At 29.0% G+C, this 20,826-nt stretch overlaps 2 protein-coding genes across 5 annotated transcripts in view; one reads left to right on the plus strand and one right to left on the minus strand.

Moving 5' to 3' along the window:
• Positions 1-3,480: 3,480 nt before the first annotated feature.
• On the minus strand, positions 3,481-5,091 carry eIF2Bbeta (eukaryotic translation initiation factor 2B subunit beta). The gene is made up of 6 exons (XM_065507007.1): positions 4,947-5,091; positions 4,795-4,881; positions 4,596-4,728; positions 4,166-4,489; positions 3,723-4,111; positions 3,481-3,656 (listed from the first exon to the last, which is right to left on the minus strand). Exons 1-6 carry the CDS (start codon positions 5,000-5,002, stop codon positions 3,584-3,586), a joined length of 1,062 nt encoding a protein of 353 aa, XP_065363079.1. The 5' UTR covers positions 5,003-5,091; the 3' UTR covers positions 3,481-3,583.
• A 3,354-nt stretch (positions 5,092-8,445) lies between these two features.
• Positions 8,446-20,826, plus strand: part of Adar (Adenosine deaminase acting on RNA) — a 186,286-nt gene continuing 173,905 nt past the window's right edge. For 2 of the 4 annotated variants that reach the window (XM_065510013.1, XM_065510015.1), the window contains exons 1-2: positions 8,446-8,647; positions 13,108-13,383. In XM_065510013.1, coding sequence (XP_065366085.1) covers positions 13,351-13,383 — 33 coding nt within the window. In that variant the 5' untranslated portion in view covers positions 8,446-8,647; positions 13,108-13,350. The remainder of the gene's footprint in view (positions 8,648-13,107; positions 13,384-20,826) is intronic. The other 2 variants (XM_065510014.1, XM_065510016.1) reach the window with 1 other exon arrangement.

Raw genomic sequence — 20,826 nt, forward strand, 5'->3', positions numbered from 1 at the left:
GAAACAAATATCACTGATAAATATTGATATTATTTATATACAGACAAGATCCTGTTTTATATCTGATTTTATTTTGGCAACGCTAGAATTTTATTAACTAGGGGATTTTTAAAAATCTTTAAGCAGTGTTTTTGATTTTAACATACTGGTGTGTGTCTTATGATAAATAAGTTGTTATAAAAATGCCAAACGGTTAAGTACCACAATATTTTTTTTAATAAATACTGCTAGATATTCAGGCTAACAATATCAGCAAGTATTTTTAGAAAATAAGTTTTTCTCTGCCCAGTGTCACCTATTGGTGACCCCGCTATAAAATCGCAACTAGCTATATTTTTTTTTATTTTAAACTTATTTATAGTGTAAACTAGACGTATTTTTACTATTTTTAATAAAAACAAATTGTTTCTCCCATTGGCGAGGGTATGGGAATTGCCGGGTTAAATCGTTCATAACTTTGTAAATACTGCGATTTTAAGGAAAATAAGGTCAATCAGTGATCACTCATATTTCATATTAAAAATCGATTTTTTCATAGAAAAAACTCAAATATCTTAAATCGTTAATAACTTTGTAAATACTGCGATTTTAAGGAAAATAAGGTCAATCTGTGATCACTCATATTTCATATCAAAAATCGATTTTTTAGTAGAAAAAACTCAGATATCTTAAATCGTTCATAACTTTGTAAATACTGGGATTTTAAGGAAAATAAGTTCAATCTGTGATCACTTATATTTCATATCAAAAATCAATTTTTTCAAATAAAAAACTCAAATATCTTAAAGCGTTAATAACTTTGTAAATACTGCGATTTTAAGGAAAATAAGGTTAATCTGTGATCACTCATATTTCATATCAAAAATCGATTTTTTAGTAGAAAAAACTCAGATATCTTAAATCGTTCATAACTTTGTAAATACTGCGATTTTAAGGAAAATAAGTTCAATCTGTGATCACTTATATTTCATATCAAAAATCAATTTTTTCAAATAAAAAACTCAAATATCTTAAAGCGTTAATAACTTTGTAAATACTGCGATTTTAAGGAAAATAAGGTTAATCTGTGATCTCTTATATTCATACCAATTTTTTTGTGATTTATTCTTCATTACAATCTAAAAAGAAACATTAAGTATTTCGATGTTTTTATTTGACATCATAACTGTTTATAGATTATCTTCATATCGTCGTCGAAAATCCAAAAGGTCGTAGCATCACTTTTATAATTGTTCAGGTGAAACAAAAACCGTAATAAAAAGAAAAATATTTCAGATATAAAAACAAATTATCTTATCCCCTAGTAACACGAAGTCTGGTTATGTTTTAACTAATAGTTATACTGACAGTTTTCATACAAAAATAATTTTAACCGACTGTATAACTATTAGTTAAGGCATAACCAGGCTTCGTGTTAATGGGGGTATATCGGCTTAAAACACAACAACAAAACTATTTCAAAAGAAAAACAGATATTTTATGAAATATTTTTGAAGTTATGTATGATACGTTTTCTGAAACAAATAATTATTTTTATTATCATAATTATTTTTAAGAAAAAATATGAAAAATTTATTATTTTAAAAATTTAAAAGTTTTAGTATGATTTAAAAATGCGGGATTTGTTCAAACTTTTAGTTTTTTTTATCATTTGTTCAATATAGATTTATGCAAAGTGTAGGCAATTGGATTCCATATAGATTCCGAGCCAAAAGCACTACTAATCTTTTGAGGCCAAGATTGAATCAAGCCAACTCCGTATACTCTGTTCTGAAGTGAAGCGTATCCCAGAGAGAGCGTTCTGCATCAATCGAAACAAATAGTAGTCGGACAGGGCTCGGTCTAGACTACCAACCACTTCATTCTAAATACTTTTTAACAGGTATTGCAATATGTGGCCGACCGTTGTTATGATGGAATGTTACGGTTTCATGTTTAACCGCATATTCTGTGCATTTTTCGGCCAACCCTTGCTAAAGTAATGATTCGGTGCAAAAATTATTTTCTTTTAATAGCGTTCAAGCGTAATTTCGGAAATGCAAAATCGTCTTTCAAGGTCTCTCGACTTCAATTCGTATGGTACCCAATTTTTCTGCTTTTGGATGAATCCTGCTGCACGCAAACGTTTTGAAATTGCTGCTTGAGTAGCTCCCAATGATTGTGCAAGCTCTTGTTGAGTTTGACAACAATCTTCATGGAGTAATGCCTCCAATTCTTGTTGTTCACACTTTTTTAGCTGGCCTGGCACAAACCATCTTTAGCACGTTGAAACCGATGGAACACATTCACCACAAGCTTTGGTGAGCAATCGGTGTGCTTCAACGGTACTTTTTTCAAATTAAAGACGTACATTAATCAAAACTTCCCGCACGACGATTCGTTGGTACAAAATTCGACATTTTCGAAGCAAAAAAAAAACTTGTTGTTTACACTATCAGCCCAATCACGAATAAAAAAATCCCTTTTCCCATTTTTCCTATTCAAATTCAGTGTTAAAAATGAGAAAAGGGAAAAACTCCCGCTGATTTCTTATTCATGATTGGGCTTTATATTATTCAATAAATAACTTTAAAAATGACTTATAAGTTATTAAAAACAAAAAACCGTGTTCAAAAGATACGCCATCTGTGGTGAAGTTATACGCCCAGTACTTATTTAATCCCAAATAATTCATAATTTGGCACTGTAGGTAAATGAGTTGGAATTGCTTGTATTTGTTGATTGAAAATTAAAACTAATTAAACGAAGTCTTATTTATTGCATTCTTTCTTAAAACAATGATGATGAAACATCTTCAATGCGACCGAATAATAAATAATAACAGTTGACTTCCTAGTACCACTACAATTATATTTTTAACATAAGAAAAGGTAACATATTCAGACGGTGAAGGAAATATTCTTAAAATGTTACCCTGCAACTTACTTTTCAAAATGTTTAAATTTTAAAGTTATACAAATTTCAATAACTGTTAAAATGTTTAAAATCCAATTGAACTTTTTTTTAAATTTATTTTTGTTGTTTTTATTAGCAAAGTTCGACCAACCACTAGAGGTCTAAAGTTTTGTTTTGAAAAATTTATTGTTTCCAAAATAAATTATATTTTAAACAGGTTTTATATTTATTTTTGTAGCGTTCCAACAATATTATATACAAAAGTAAATTTATTTTATAATTTTGCCAAAACTTTTCAACAGAAACATCAAAATGTTATGTATGATTGAGTAAAAGTCGCGTAAATACTGACTTAGTCGAAGAAATTAAAACAAACTGTGAAAGAAATTTCAAATAAAAAAGGGAAACAAATACAAACTAAACTAATTGGATTAATGCAAAAGAACAATGAGCAAAGTAATTATTTAACAAACCAATTTCTATTTAAATGAAATACCAGAAAAGGGTAAAATGTTGACATCAACAAAAAATAAATGACACCACCTACATCTGGGTTTATATAAATGGGAATTTAAGAAAAGGCGGTTTAAATTTACAAAACTTTGAACAAATGCATAACTTTGCATTCATTTCATTACAAATTTGATTTGTTTTATTTACGAAGAAACAAAAAGAACAGTTGTTTTTTTTAAATTTCATAATCCTCAGGATGATAAAGTTCAGTAAGTAAACGATAAACATAAGAGGGTGCATGGCCACCACTGGAAATTAAAGAAAAATAATTTAAATTTATAAAAAATCATGATTAATTAAAATTAAAAACTCACGTATTTGATATAAACAAAGTCACTAGTTCTGGAGGCACATAATCAAAGATGGGACTGTAGATTTTGGCACAACGAGCCGCAGACGAATCATAGGGCAATACCCCCTCGGCACAGCCCAGTGAATTAAAAGCATCTTGTTCATAGGAACACAAATGTACGGGAGCCAATTTATACATGGGAGCCAAAACAATAACAGGAACTGAGTAATATTTAGCTGCTAAAGCCACAGTATATGAACCACAGGCTGCTCTAAGTCCGCCATTGGCCAAAACACTATGTGTGCCAATAATGACTTTATTTACACGCGACATCATGGCAAATATGGCCGAATCGGGAATGACAATAATTTCCACACTGTTGCTGGCCAAGCTGGCGGCCAAATTGTGACCCTATGAAAAATACATATTTAATATGATTTCGATTTATGTTTGTGAAAAACTTACTCTACAAGCTGGTGCACATTCTGCAATAATTATGGTTAACGATTGTCTCTTTTTGATGGCTCTCTTTAAGAAATGTTCCACACTTCTCGAGTGTCCCAATGTTAGTATCACTTCGGTCGAGTGTATGTGTTGTTCAGCCTGAGCACAAATACTTTCACAGCTTGTTTCCAATTCCGTTTCAATTTCTTGCAAATTATCTAACAGAGCATCTTTCAGTCCCGATGTTGGCTTGGCGTAATCAACACAAATATCACATTCACTGGTTTGTGTTACCAATTTGTGTAGTGATAAGGTGGCCTGAGAATCATCAGCAAAATGGTGGACCTAGTTGGAAAACGAAAAGTTTTGATGAACAATTTAGCTTGTTGTATTTTTGTGATTTGGAATTCAAATTCTTCTTATTTAAAGAATTAGCTTATTTCTTCCTTACCTTTGCCTGTAAAACATCAAATTCCTCTCTTATAATCTTTAACAGTCTACGGGTCATATTAGCGGCCACAGTCTCTTGTGGCAAAGCCGATTGCAAAATATGACCCTGACTACGTATGATTTTCATTAGTTCCCTTGAAAACAAAACAATAATTATTAATAATTCTTTCAGTTTTTACCATTAACATCCTTATACTTACTCTGCATGTTGCCATTTGGTATTCAATATTAAATTTTTGAATAATTCCAACGATTTTGTGGTTATATTAAATGAGCCATCGACTTTTCTGCACGTAGAACAGATTTGATTGCAAAAGTTATTTATGGTTATAGAAAACTACTTTTAACTTACTTCAATTTAATATCATGTATTAATTGTTGTACCTCTGGCAGTGGTAGTTCTTTCATTTTTATATTTATAGTTTAGTTTTATTGCAAGAAATTAATAAAAAAAGCAAATTGTCCACGCAATTTGTGAGAAAGTTGGGAAAAAAATGTTTACAGTGGCCTGCCTCACAGCTGTTTCTCAATTGTTTGTTCTCTTTTTCGTAAACACAGGGTTGTTACCATTTACCAGGTTTGTAAAGTTGCCAGATTAGTTGGGTATAAATGGGTATTCTTTGGAAGTAATTACAAAATTACTTTCAATTTACCAAATTTTGAACATTGATCAAATTTTTTAAAATCCAAATTTCGAAATTCATTTACATCGGTAAACAGTTCGTTAATATCTTCTAAAATAATTATTCGCTCTCAAATATTTTGATAAGATTTCAAAGGTATTGAATTGGCAATTACGAAGAATATAATTTCTTTTGTAATTACAACATTACTAAATAATCGGCATTCGGGACTTTCAACGGCTTCGCATAATAATTTTTACCTTAATAAGAAGCATTTGTCCGAAGGAAGCAGTTATTATAACCGCCACATGCAAAAAATGAATTTTATTACTGTATAACTTCTAAATCCAAATAGACCAAGAAGAAATTTTTAAACCATTAGTCTTATCCATAAGGCCTTATACATAAGTAATTTTTAAATTTATTACAGGTTTATAAAACAAATTTTGTATGGAAATTCTGTTTTATAAACCTTTTATAAAATCAAAAATTTATTATAAATAAGGAATCTAAAGCATTACTAATGGTGAAAAGATTAAAAATCGTGGCATTTAAGTGCAATTTTGTATATATAGTGGTTGACAATACAAATATTTAACTAATATGACATAATCCAATAAAAAATCTTATGAAATTTATCTTTTATTATTTTTAAATTTCAGTCAATTTGCTAACGAATTTTTTTTTATCTTCAATAGTGTTTCATCATCAATAGCGTTTTGTATGAACAAAAACAAGTACTTCAGCGTGTAAAAAGCGTAAAAAAGAGATGATCGGGTTTTAAAAGTATTATTACGTTTTTACCTTTTAAAAACAGTGGTTTATTTCCCTTTAAATAAACCGGATACTTTTGATTGCAAATAAAAGCAGTTTAGTAGTTTAAAATTGTAACAACTCTTTATTTATTCAAATGTACAACAGCAACAGTTTAAATGTCACTCAGTGTTTTTGTACTAATACACGTTTTTTAATTCACAGTTTAAAAATACACTTTAAGGCAGTTAATTTGTCCTTACTTAACGATGCTTCAAATTAGACCGACTGATTGGTGTTCTCACGGCCAATTTTTATACACTGCATTACCACCTAGATGCTTCTTGAAAGCTTTATTTCTACTAAGATCTTAAAACTAGTATATTCGAATTGTAGAGCATTCAAGGTTAATGTTAGCAACTTAAACATTTACCCCCATTTTCTCAATCTCTGGTTATTTTTTTATCGTGACGATAAACTGACAGTTCTCATACAAAAAAAAATGTTAATTGGAAGCTTATCGTTACGAAAAACGATAACCAGATATTGAGAAAATGGCGGTTAGTGTTGCCATACTTACAAACAATGCAAATTAATAACTGCATGCTATCAACATTGTTGATAAGTAGAAGCTTCTTCTGATGGACATGTTTATAAACATGATGAATGTTGCAAGCAATCGCTACAGACCATTAAATTCAAATCGCTATTGCAAATTCGTAACAGTATGTTTGAATGTACCAGTTATGTTTTAAAAGAAATTATACAGATGTGCCTTTTTATACTACAAAATTTATTTTGTCCTTTTAATAAGTTAAAAGCTTACTATTGCATTTAGTGTTAAAAACTTTTACGATCTGCTTCAGCACAAGGTGCTGGAATAAGAGTATCTCGATTTTCCCTTACAAAAATGTATTTAAATAATTTTTGCTACGACCTTGTACGCAAATAAAAATTGGTGGAATAAACATCCGACAATAAATGGCTGAAACCCATGACTACCTCGATTTAGAAGTACTTTTTTAATTTTCAAAATAACAAATCCATCCATAAATGGCCAGGATATAAATGAAATTCGCAGTCTTAAAATCGATTTTTGAGCTTTTGTAGTTATGCATGTTAGTTCATTGAAAAATCGAATCGTAAATCGTCAATGAATTTGTAAATATGCCTTTAATGATCACTCATATTTCTGATAAAAAATCGAATTTCGCTATAACAAAATCGTCAATAACTTTGTTAACATGTGTGAGAAGAGGAACTTGATCTGAATATATTGGGGAAAAAGGCAACGGAGAATGTTGGCTACCGTTGCCGCTGAAATATCCTTTAGTTACCGATTAGTTACCATTACCGCTATTCTATAAATAATTAAATTTATAAAAAAAATTTTAATTTCAATAATACAGTTTATTGAATCTAGAGAATTTAAAATATGAGAAAATACCAACTTTCTCAATTTATTTTTAATTTTTCTAAATTTTATTAATAATTTAATTCAGGATAATATCGTTAATATCGTTATCATTGAAATACCGTTACCGAAATAAGAACACTCATATTACCGCTAAGCTACCATTACCGAAATAACTATAATTACCGTTACCAAAATAATCCAAAATAACGCTACCGTTACCTTTACCTAGTCATTAAAAATCGCCTTATGTGGCAACAATGCTTGGGTAGCATTATAGTGGCATCACATTTTAGTACATTCGTTTCTGCTTTCTTTTTTTACCCTGTTTATTGTTTACTGCAATTTTCTATCGTTCCCGTTTATTTTGACATTTGCAAATTAGAATTGGAGGGGGTTGAAAAAAGAAACTAACTGCATTTTGAGAGCACCATTTTGCATTCATTCTCAATTCAGCATTTGTACGGTACGGTCATGTTTCATCGAGTCGCGTGTGCATAATTTTGTTTTTTTTTTGTGTCTGTTTGAAGCAAGAAAAAATTCCAATTTGGATAAATTAAAGTGAAGATGATATGATAATAACTACACAAAATAACTGCAACAATAATAGTTTAATTGAATAAAAAAGTGTATCTATCTGTACTCCATTTATATAACTGCAAATTTGCTGAAAAAAAAGCTTAATACAAAATTGAGAAAAAAGTAAATTTTTTTCTTTACATTCGTTCATAACAAGCTAAAACTTGCACCCTTTTTTGTTGTTGGTTTTTTCCTGTGTTACACACACACAGATTTTAGTGGTGTTTAAGAGTGTGTGTATATGTATGAGTTTTGTTTAGTTCTATATATTTTTTTTTCTTAAACTTTTTTATTTTCTGTATTTTTTTTGTTGCTGTAACCGTTCTAAATACAATTTCGTTAAATTCTCATTGTGACGTAGTGAAGAAAGTATTTAACAAATAAATACATACTACAACAAACAAAAAGAACACCACTAAATCTATCTTACTACATCTATTGTCTATCTAGTGAATAAATAAGCAAAAATATATAAATAAAATAATACTGTGCAAATTTAATAAACAAAATTTATTTGTAAACTCTTTCTTTGTTAGTTGTTTAACTAATTTAATTAGTGTCGTTCATAATTTGTATCTCTCTGTGTGTGTTGTTTAACTAAATACAAAAAGTAAGAAAAAAGCCAAAGAGAAAACAATTTTCTAAGAACCGTTTCAAAGTCTATGATTTAATATTAAACGAAAGGTAGGCATACAACAAAATTAATTTAATTTTCTTTATTTCTTTTAACAAAATAATAAGTCCTTATTATTTTTCTTCGTTTATACAAAAAGCAAAAATTTTTCATTTTTATATACAATTTTAATAATTTCATAAATTTATGCAAACTAATAAGTCAGTCGGTTGTCTCTGGGATGAAATTCTCTGCTCAGAATTTTATTTTTTTTGTAATGGGAATACTACTCTTTTTAGTGTTGCCAGATAATGTATTTAATGTTGACCCAAGGAAACGGGAAAAATATCCAAAAATTCCTAATTATTTAATTTTATTTTAGGTTTTTCATTCAAAATTCATAATATTGTTATGGAATGAATTTCTAATAAATATATGTATATGTCTGCGAATATTTTAAATTCCTTTTGGGTTTCATTAGTAATTATTTAATTTTAATTTGAATGGCTTACTTTTGGGACATTGCGAACAAAAATAAGTAGTTATCGTAGTAGAGTTGTAAGTAGTTTAGTAGTGATTTTAAAATTCCTACTAAATTTCTGGTTGTTTAGTAGGCGAAGTTTTTGCTGGCCAGGTGGTGTTTTGGCTGAAATAAATTTGTCAAATTCGTTCAGTGTTAAATCAGTAATTATTCAATTCGGTCCATATATAGCAGAAACAGCCAATTTTTCATATAATAAGAAATTAATTATTTACTTTTTTAAGGATTTCGCAAAGGAAACATGAAATAATGGTATCATGTGAAAGGCGGTTTCTATGCCGTATCTAAAATTATTGTATAAAGTCCAAAAATACCTATTTGAACTTTTATTATTTTTTACAAAAATGTTAAGTTTTTTAATTTATTTTTTTTCAATATAGGTACATAGTTTGAATTTTAATTGAATATTTCCCAGCGGGAAAAATATACAGTAAAAGAGGCTTCTAGTGGCATGGCAAAATCATTTCAATTTTACACGGCGTGTTATTGCCAGTCAAGGCCATGCATACTCGCTGCTGTTAGAGGGTTAAACGCTGCATAAAATAAAATTCTTAAAAAGGAGCTTTTTATAAAAGTTTTACAAAAGTTTTGAGAAACGGTGTCATAGAATGACTTTTATTTTAGTTAGGAACATCCACAATTTTTTTTTGGGACCACCCTAGTAAAGTAGTAGAGAAGTAGATAAGAATTTTGGATGAATTTCTAAGGTCTCTTAAAATTGTTACATTTGTATAACAAATATGTACTAGTTTTAACTTTTATTGCATATCACTCGGAATTATTATTATTGCAGCAAATGTAATGATGTATAGCAGCCCAATAAAGTCTACATACAGGAATTCAAGTTACATTTTTTTCATTAAATGCTGTATTTGCAAGTTAAAATTAATGAAATATATTTGTTAAAAAAAAATTCATACTAAAAAAATTAAAACCACATCACTGAAGTCGGGTTTCGAAACATTTCCTATCACGTCTAAAATTTAGTAGAATTATTGATTCTGAGTCGAATAATTATTTTTTTGGGGTTATTTGGGCTTTAGTGTCCAAAATATTATGAAACTTAAAAGACCCGCCCACCAAAAAGTAGGCTTGACGACAATAAATTTTTCGTAATTATACTCAGAATCAATAACTCTAATAATGCTGAGCTTTTGCGCATTATTTGAATTTTTTTTGTTGCTAAAATCGACATAAGACGTATATTATTATACATTTCATTAAAAAAATCTAAAAAAACTGCTTTAAATTTAAGTAACACAATTATTTCTCCGGTATGTAGACGTTATGGGGCTTAATTGTATAAAAAAATCATTTCTAAAAAAGTATTAACATCTCAATATGTGTCCTTTATTTTGACATATCGACTACAATTCTATTTGGAAATATCCGTGACATGTAAGAAAAGAAAAGATTGTTGGTGTTTTCTCAATCTTAGATATTTCTGTAAATACAGCTGGAGTATTTGTAATTCTTATTCACTCTAAAGTAATATTTTTATAATAACAAATCAATTTAGCTATCCCTAAGTCTTTGATGATCTTGTCTAAGCAAACAGAACTAGTTTCTACAACAATAATAAATTTCTGTGAATAAAGTATTTAAACAAACATTGTTTTGGCTAAAACTGCAAAAAAATTATATGACATATTTATGCATTGTTCATACATATTTTCAAATCGGAATAGAATTTTTATCAAATGTTATAAATCAATAATATTACAGGAATAGTATTTTTAGTACAGGAAAATATTTAAGAACAAATGTCATAAAAATTTAAAAAGTTTTCTTCAATCCTTCTCAATTTTATTTGGATTTAAAAATATTTAAAAATTTCTTTGAATTAATTAAAGTTAAAGAATTAAGAAAACTCAATAAATGCTATTTATATTCAAATCCAAATAGATTCTTAAACTTTCATGAAGTGATTGCCTCTTTCTCTAAATGCCAACGAAGATTTTCTTTAAAAATTTATAGTTTTCATCAAGCCATCCGGATTTTATTTGTATTTAAACATAAAATTTAAACTGTTAAAACTATTATTTTTTAAATATTTTACTATTTATGTTCAAAATTGGTTCTGTGCAGTTATTAGAAATTAGAATATGCTTAAAAAGTCTTAAGTATTTTCGGATATCGGTCTTGTCTATTATGATACTTATTTGTTTTCGGATTTCCATAACCATATCGAGACCATATAAATATGTATTCAAAACATTCCAAATTAAATTTTTATGAAAATCAACTTTTGTGGAAAATAAATTTATAAACTTCACTCTATGCTCTATCTCCTGTAAGAAAAAATAACACAATATGCTGGTTCTAATTCTCTAAAAAAATAGCTTATTACAAATTTTTAATTTCTCATTTTTATACTTTTCACAAAATTTATATCCAATGATGACTTTTGAAAATTTTTATTCAATGATTTTGTTATTTTTACTCATTCTAATGTGCTGTTTTTCTATAGCAAACGAGTGCTTTGAGTAGAAATTGTACATGTATTTTGTTTTTGTTACAATAACAAAACACATGTAAAATTTCCAGTCAAATTACTCGTTGGATTATAAAAACAGCACATAAGTCTTCATTTTTAAATTAAAATCTAAAAAAACGCTCAAAAATGAGCAAGTAAATAAATTTGTTTTGATATATTTATGTTTTTTATTTCTACAATACATATTTTGCGATTTAAATATTTTAAACATATTCCATTACTACCCACAATTACTTTTCCCCATTTACATCCAACTTTTCTACATATCTCACGCATCTATCATACGGCAACACTGAATCCGGTCTTTTATTTTTTGTTATTTTTCACTAATGCGTTTTTTTCTTATTTGCTTTTCATCTGCTCTTTCTTTCTTGTACAAAAAAAAAAAACAATATGCAGCAGCCTCTCATTTTTCCATATATTTGTTTTTGTTGCGGTGATATTTTCGTTTCTCTCAGTTTTTATTTTTTACCCCGGTTGTCATTTTATTGATTTTTTCTTTTTCCTCGTATTCCCGTAAAAATCTTGCTGTTGTTTTTATTGTTGTTGCCATTTATTTGTTGTCACATTGCGTTTTGTAGATATGCCAGTGCGGTGACGTTAAATAGTAGAGTTTTTTTTTATTTTATTTTGTTGTATTTCGTTTTCATTTTTCAACATTGTTGTAATAAATGTTGAAAGAAACGAGAAGCAGGGTGTTTTTTTTTTTGTATGATGTTGTGTTTAATGGGCAAAAAAAGTTGTAACTAATTAGAATCATGTTTTATTCCATTTGGATTATTTCTGAATGTATTTATTTTCTTTTCTGGCTCTTGATTAGTAATTTTTGGTGTTAAATTAATAGGTAATCGTATTAGAGATGTTGAGTAATTTAGGAACGTTGATTACAAGAGAATTTTGTTTTTATTAAATAAAATAAAAAAATTTTGTTTTAGCTTGTTTAAATCTATTTATTTAATATCAGGGAAATCACCGGTTTATGGGTAATTTTATCAATAAGTTTATTAGAAAATAAAATAGCAATGTAAATAAAATAAATCCAAAAATTGTTAAATAATATTACAAGCATTATTCTTCAAATATTTTGTTTAAGCCTTGATTATCTAAAGATCCAGATATACACATTTGCAGGGATAATTAGGTACATTTATCGCATTATTACTGTAGACTAGAAAATTATAAAACAATAATTGTTGGCTTCCTAAAAGTAGGCTTTAAATATTTAAACATATTTATCCTACTAAGTATGCATAAATAAATAAATCCTTTATCACATTTGTATATAAATATTTTGTTTTCACCAAAAAAACCGCAAAAATTTTTGCTTTTTGTATAAAATTGCTATAATTAAATAAAATTAATAAAATAAACTACATATTAAAATCAATAAACAATTCCAATCAACACACAACATTGAATTGTTCACAATATTTATTTTAATTTTTTTAAAACCCTTAAATTTTCTTTTTTTTTTCCTCCCATTTTCTTTTAAGCATAAAAACTGTACATCATACCTCCTACCTATACCAAAAAACAAAAACAATTTTGATTTGAAAACAAATTTATCTAAAATATACCTACCTACCTACATATTACTGCATACATATAAAATACAAATAGTTGATACCAAAAAAAAAGTATTTTAGCAAGAAATTTTAAGTTTTGAAATCTCTGATAAATCCACAAGAAAAAAAAAAGAAACCAACTTCAAAAACAAATTCCTCAAAATTCAAATCATGTTAAACAACGCTACAAATTTTTCGCCGCATGTAAGTAGTTTTTTTTTCTTTCTAAAACAAAATTCCAAAATTCCAAATAAATACAATTTTTTTCTCTGTTATAAAATACGTTTGTTTTTTTTATTCCTATAATAAAAATTCAAGTAAACAGTAGAAATTCTTGAAATTATTTGTAGTTTAACCATAAAACAAAGTAGTTTATAAAAAGCTTATTTAATTATGAATAAATACTAATAATTACTTTTAATTTTTATCATTAAACCTACATATTATGACAGCTAACATATTGGAAAACGATAATTTTATTTAACTCTCTTCTATTTATAAGTTTGGTTCTTACTCTCTATTTACAAAAAGTGTCATTATTCTTAAACATTAATAAACAAACAATATTATACAATTCTTATTTTAAAATTTATTTACATTTTTACAAAAACAAATTACATATACGTATGTAGCTATAATTGCAGTTTTGTTTATTTTTTTTGTTTTATTTGCTGTTTATATTTTTTTATATTTCCATTAAATTTTTTCCTTATCAGTTGCTTTGGTCACCATTGCCTTCATTGTCGGTTATCTGAATGTGTGAAACTACTGGTTTTTGCATAAAATAAACATTTGTTTACATTTCATGAGTATTTTGTTACTTTTATTTATTTGTTTTAAGTTCTTATTCTACTCAGTTGTTTGTTTATATTTACTTGCTTTTGCTGTTGAAATTAACTATTTCTTGCACTTCTTTGGGATCTTTTAACAATTTTTGTCTTACGAGGGTTACTCTACTAAAGTTAGAAAATGTGGAAAACTTCCCAACCACTTCATTGGAAATACTTTTTAACAGGTTTTGCAACATGTAGTCGAGCGTTGTCATGACTGTCCTCATATTCTGGGCGTTTTTGGACGAATGATCGCTTCAAACGAATCAGTTCCTTTTGGTACAGGTTCCATGGTCTGATTTCAGCAGCTCATAATAGATAGCAGCCTTTTGGAAATTCTAAATACTTTTTAACAGGTATTGATGGAATGTAAGGACCAGCAGTAACATCATTTTGAAATTTGATTAGATTCTTTCGAAGCACTGATCGGCACTGTGGGGGCGTATATGATCGGTTAGTCACATGCACAATCAATCGCTGGTCAGATTACAACGGTGAAAGAAAGCGCATAACACCTTATTATAATCCATATTCTACGTTCTCTTTAGCCAACCACTGGTCTAAAGCAATAGAAATCTGGAGCAGCGAGATCTTTCCTGAACAGCAGCCACTCTTTGCTGTAAATTTAGCTATTTTGAATAACCCAAAAGTAGCATTTTAGACAGTCAGCGATTTTACACTAGATGGCATTTTGCTTTGAAGCATACTTTTGTTTCACGAAGTATCAACTATAAAGGTAAAGTGATTGACACCAGAGCTGATGCGTTTAAGAGTATTTTTCTTCAATACTACAGTTGACAGATAGGTAATTTATTTTTATATGTCCTCTTTTAAGGCTGTCAATACCCGAAACTTCAATGAAATATGTTGGGTGCAATCAAAAATTATCAAAACCAGAATTAATGCGAACGGTAAAATGGAATCTATGCAATTTCAATTTGCTTTCAAATATTTCTGTTAATACAATTATGACACTATTTTTAATAAAATATCTCATTTGAAACAAATTTTCAGTAGCGCTTTTTATCGCGTTTGAAAGTGATGCTGTCGGGCAGTGGTCATAATGACAACAAAGCGACAGCTAGGCATGCATCCATTATCGTAGCTAATCGACTCCCTCCTTGACGAGCCGTCAATTTGTTCACTCAGCGAACAGTTTCTTGTCCCCACATGGATTTGTCTCTTGTCGATTTTATGTTCTTGTGTAAACAACGTTGTCAGAACATTGGTTCGGACAGCGATGTCTGCTATTAAATGTAATTTACAATTTCACCATTTTCACGTTTTTCCCACTCTGAAGAACCTGAACAAATTTATCTCTGTAGTTTCGACGACGATATGTGGATTGTCTGGACATAGTGAATGAGATTATAGTGAATATGTGACAATGTCTCGCAAGCATAATTTTTTAACCTTTAAATACGTTCATAGGAATTAAAAACATGTCCAGCAAACATTCACCTCTTTCGCGAATCAATATTTCACATGAATAAATTCCCCAACATGAGAAATTTTTAGATGGAATTTTGTAAACAATTAACAGCTGTTAGGAACAACATCAACTATTGTGAATGAAAAGTTCATGGCTCAAAGCTCACATATTTTCTCGATAGGGCAAAACAATTTGTACTTGAGTAGCGATACAGAGAGATTTTGAACAAAACGTGATTCGCTCACTTAGATCCTAACCCGAATAAGGAAATATCCAAAGCCTAGGTTTTATGAGGCACTTTATATTCAAAATTACTTATGCACATTTTAATTCATTTTATTTAGTACTTCTTAAAGAACACACACATTTTCGCACCTAATTAAAATTTAACAAAATCTTTTTTTATTTGAATTTAAAAACAACACATATACAAGCTTTCTTTCCCCTCAAAAATTCTTTGGCTTTTTTATACCCTTCAGCTTCGTGAGAAGGGTATATATAAGTTTGTCATTCCGTTTGTAATTTCTACATTTTTCATTTCCGACCCTATAAAGTATATATATTCTGGATCCTTATAGATAGCGGAGTCGATTAAGCCATGTCCGTCTGTCTGTCTGTCTGTCTGTCTGTCTGTCTGTCTGTCTGTCTGTCTGTCTGTCTGTCTGTCTGTCTGTCTGTCTGTCTGTCTGTCTGTCTGTCTGTCTGTCTGTCTGTCTGTCTGTCTGTCTGTCTGTCTGTCTGTCTGTCTGTCTGTCTGTCTGTCTGTCTGTCTGTCTGTCTGTCTGTCTGTCTGTCTGTCTGTCTGTCTGTCTGTCTGTCTGTCTGTCTGTCTGTCTGTCTGTCTGTCTGTCTGTCTGTCTGTCTGTCTGTCTGTCTGTCTGTCTGTCTGTCTGTCTGTCTGTCTGTCTGTCTGTCTGTCTGTCTGTCTGTCTGTCTGTCTGTCTGTCTGTCTGTCTGTCTGTCTGTCTGTCTGTCTGTCTGTCTGTCTGTCTGTCTGTCTGTCTGTCTGTCTGTCTGTCTGTCTGTCTGTCTGTCTGTCTGTCTGTCTGTCTGTCTGTCTGTCTGTCTGTCCGTCTGTCTGTCTGTCTGTCTGTCTGTTGAAATCAATTTTCTGAAGGCCCCAGATATCTCCGGGATCCAAATCTTCAACAATTCTGTCAGACATACTTTCGAGAATTTTGCTATTTAAAATCAGCAAAATCCGTCCATAAATAACGGAGATATGAGCAAAAATCCGAGACAACCTCTGAAAATTTCATCAAAAAACACAATGTATTGCATGCTTTGACAAAAAAACAACAAAACGTATGGTTGGATGTGCAAGCTATGCGTATTTTGTTTTTTTTTGTGTTTTGTTTCTTTTGGCGTTGTTGTTGTTTTTTATACAACTAACCGTTTGTTTGGTTGTGTGGATGTGCAAGCTTTGCGTATTTTGTTTTTTTTTGTGTTTTGTTTCTTTTGGCGTTGTTGTTCTTTTTATACAATTAAACGTATGTTTGGTTGTGTGTTGGATTTTTTGACAAAAAATCAACAAATCGTATGTTTGAATGTGCATGCTTTGCGTATTTTGTTTTTCTTTTGTGTTTTGTTTCTTTTGGCGTTGTTGTTGTTTTGTATACAATTAAACGTATGTTTGGATGTGTGTTGGTTTCATTGCCTTGCGTATTTTGTTTTTGTTTTTTCTTTTGGTGTTCTGTTTCGTTTGGCGTTGTTGTTGTTTTTTGTGTTCTTGATAAATTTAGGATGCTGTACGCTGAAAGTGGGCAATGTATATACATTAGAGTGACAGCCGATTTTTTTTTCTTAGATTTCAAAGAGTGCCGGGTGGAATATTGTGACACTAGGCCTAAATGTTAAGTGCTGAAAATTTGAGCCAAATCGGGCAACGATTTCTGGACGCGCATCGAGGTCAAAGTTCAGATATATGCAAAATTATACTATTTATATGGAATAAATAGGTGAAACTCGTTAAATTTCTGCATTGTTTTCTAGAAATGTATAGATTTATTTATATTAATGAATATTACATTAAAAAAAATTTTTTGGAAGTTAACCCTGCATCTCCTTTGGGTCAAAATGACCCAAAAACTGTATTATCGCCAAAATTCGGGAAAAATGCAAATTTTTCAGATATTTTAAAAATTTTGCTACTAAATAAATACTTTTGCAATTGAATGCAAAATAATCGAAATGTGTACGTAATTATCGTTGTAATGAGATATAAATGACAAAATTTGGTTAAAAAATTTTAAAGTTATTACAAATTCGCCAGACCATTAACGTGTTTCAGGCCACTTGAACATAAAATTTAGAAAAAAAATTAACATATTTCGAGAAAATTTAAAATAAAGGCTAATTTTTATTTAAAATATATCCGTATTTACTTGTGTACGAGTTTTTGTCTTCGTAGGATATCGTTAACCTATTCGCTGGTATGGCCAAAAAAAAATATTTTTTTTAACGGCCGTTTCGAATCTCCATTTTCAAATTTTTAAAAATTTTGTTAAAGAAATTTCAGAATTTTTTGATCATCACATTGGGATTTATTGAGATCAAAATAGGGAATAAAAATATGAAAAAATTATGTCAATACCTCTTACAGTTTTTCCGTACCTGCGATTTAAATTTTGCGATTTTCAAGAAAAACAAATTTTTTGTCCGTATTTAGGCGAATGAGCCCAATTTCCTTAATGTTATAAACTTTAACTAAAACCTATTTATAATATTATAGTCCTTGTAATTTTAAATATGGTCTGAAAGTTTTACTAAAATCGGAAAACGATAACCTTAAATCGTGAAGGTCAAAGGTCAAATTTTTCAATATTTGGAATTTCTAAAGAAAAGATAGCGAAATGTTATATATTTTTGGGCCGATTTTAATGAAACTTGAGCAAAATATACATTGGGGTCTAACATTTACAGCAACAGTGCAAAAATGGATTTAGTCCTTTAAGAGCACTTGGGGTCAAAATGGCTGTGTTTTTCGTGATTTTAAATGTTGAGGGTAATTTGGACCCCAAGTGCTGCTAAGAGTTAAATTCCATTTTTGTGCCGTTATTTTAAATTCTGGACTTTAAGTTATACTTTCCTCAAGTCTCATTAAAATCGGCCCAAAAATATATAACATTTCGCCATCTTTTCTTTAGAAATTCAAAATATTGAAAAATTTGACCTTTGACCTTCACGATTTAAGGTTATCGTTTTCCGATTTTAGTAAAACTTTCAGACCATATTTAAAATTACAGGGACTATAATATTATGAATAGGTTTTAATTAAAATTTATAACATTAAGGAAATTGGGCTCATTCGCCTAAATATGGACAAAAAAATAGTTTTTCTTGAAAATCGCAAAATTTAAATCGCAGGTACGGAAAAACTGGAAGAGGTATTGACATAATTTTTTCATATTTTTATTCCCTATTTTGATCTCAATAAATCCCAATGTGATGATCAAAAAATTCTGAAATTTGTTTAACAAAATTTTTAAAAATTTGAAAATGGAGATTTGAAACAGCCGTTAAAAAAAATAATTTTTTTTGGCCATACCTGCGAATAGGTTAACGGTATCCTACGAAGACAAAAACTCATACACAAGTAAATACGGACATATTTTAAATAAAAATTAGCTTTTATTTTAATTTTTCTCGAAATATGTTAATTTTTTTTCCTAAATTTTTTGTTCAAGTGGCCTGAAACACGTTAATGGTCTGGCGAATTTGTAATAACTTTAACATTTTTTAACCAAATTTTGTCATTTATATCTCATTACAACGATAATTACGTACACATTTCGATTATTTTGCATTCAATTGCAAAAGTATTTATTTAGTAGCAAAATTTTTAAAATATCTGAAAAATTTGCATTTTTCCTCAATTTTGGCAATAATACAGTTTTTGGGTCATTTTGACCCAAAGGAGATGCAGGGTTAACTTCCAAAAAATTTTTTTTAATGTAATATTCATTAATATAAATAAATCTATACATTTCTAGAAAACAATGCAGAAATTTAACGAGTTTCACCTATTTATTCCATATAAATAGTATAATTTTGCATATATCTGAACTTTGACCTCGATGCGCGTCCAGAAATCGTTGACCGATTTGGCTCAAATTTTCAGCACTTAACTTTTAGGCATAGTGTCACAATATTCCACCCGGCACTCTTCAAAATTTTAACAAAAAATTTTTTCCATACAACTGATTGTCACTCTAATATACATATATACTAATTATAAAAAATAATAATGCATCCACAACAAAGGTGAAGGGTATATAAGATTCGGCATAGCCGAATATAGCACTCTTACTTGTTTTTTTGTAAATTTGTTTCAAACAGTTTGATCTTTTTGCCAATCAAGCGGAAAGAAATAAAATAATTCTTAATTGTGCAATTAATATTAAGTAGCAATATTTTGTACTAAATTGTTTGTATAAGAAAAAAAAAATCTTTTGTATTTTCTATTTTGTTGGTATAAAAAAGTTTTTGTTTAAATTTTAATTTGATTTTAGTTAATTTAGACAGCTGTTTTGTGTGTTAGTCAGTCTGTGTTTTGTTTAATTAACAAACATTTAATTTAATTTGATTTTTGTGTTCACCTGTTGTTTAATTTAACTTGTATACGAAATATTTATTAACAACATAAAATGTTTGGTGATTTAAGATTGAATATCCAAACACTGAGATTTAATAGGCAAATTTCCATACTGGAAATGAGACTATTTTAATTAATAAAATATAATAAATAATAATAAATTTTTCGGTAAGTACACTACACTTTCTATTGAAAGATTTTATAAGTACGAGTATGTCTAAATTAATTTTATTTGCTATTGATTGAAATTTAAATAGCAATAGAGACAATTGGTAATTAGTTAATGAAGTGCTTTACTTTTTGTCCAAACTTGATATATTCTTTGTGGAATTTTAGAGAAATAAAGGAAAATATTGAATTTCCTGAGGAATCTGTTATATATTTATTTTTTTTTATGAAAAAAATCCTAATTATGTCAGCTTCAAATTACAAAATCATTTTATTGCTTGCATATTCTTGTATTTTTACTTCAAATTGTCGTTTTCATTTATTTATTCCCTTCAAATATGATTTACATGCCCTCAGGTGTTTGTGAAAAACAACAAACTGTGTCAAAATATTTCTAATTTCTTTTTTGCATTTCTTGCCATCATGTTTTCTGACCAGCAGTAACATCATTTTGAAATATGTAATACAATTTGATTAGATTCTTTTATTTTTGTATATAGTTTCTTTTAAAGAGATAGGTGCGAGGGTTGCAGCAAAATGTTGTCAAAAACTAGTCAGCAAAGTGACTTTCACAAGACTCTTTTGATAGGTGGTCAGCCTTTCCTCACAAAACTCGCAAATAA

Source organism: Calliphora vicina, chromosome 4 (genome assembly GCF_958450345.1).
Source record: "Calliphora vicina chromosome 4, idCalVici1.1, whole genome shotgun sequence".
Taxonomy (NCBI): domain Eukaryota; kingdom Metazoa; phylum Arthropoda; class Insecta; order Diptera; family Calliphoridae; genus Calliphora; species Calliphora vicina.

Excerpts from the sequence above, each read along its gene's own strand:
- eIF2Bbeta (XM_065507007.1), bottom strand. The coding sequence starts at position 5,002 with ATGAAAGAACTACCACTGCCAGAGGTACAACAATTAATACATGATATT. Across the intron at positions 4,729-4,794 it reads ACCAAATGGCAACATGCAGA|GGAACTAATGAAAATCATAC; the intron begins GTAAGTATAAGG and ends TTTGTTTTCAAG. Across the intron at positions 4,112-4,165 it reads AATGTGCACCAGCTTGTAGA|GGTCACAATTTGGCCGCCAG; the intron begins GTAAGTTTTTCA and ends TATTTTTCATAG.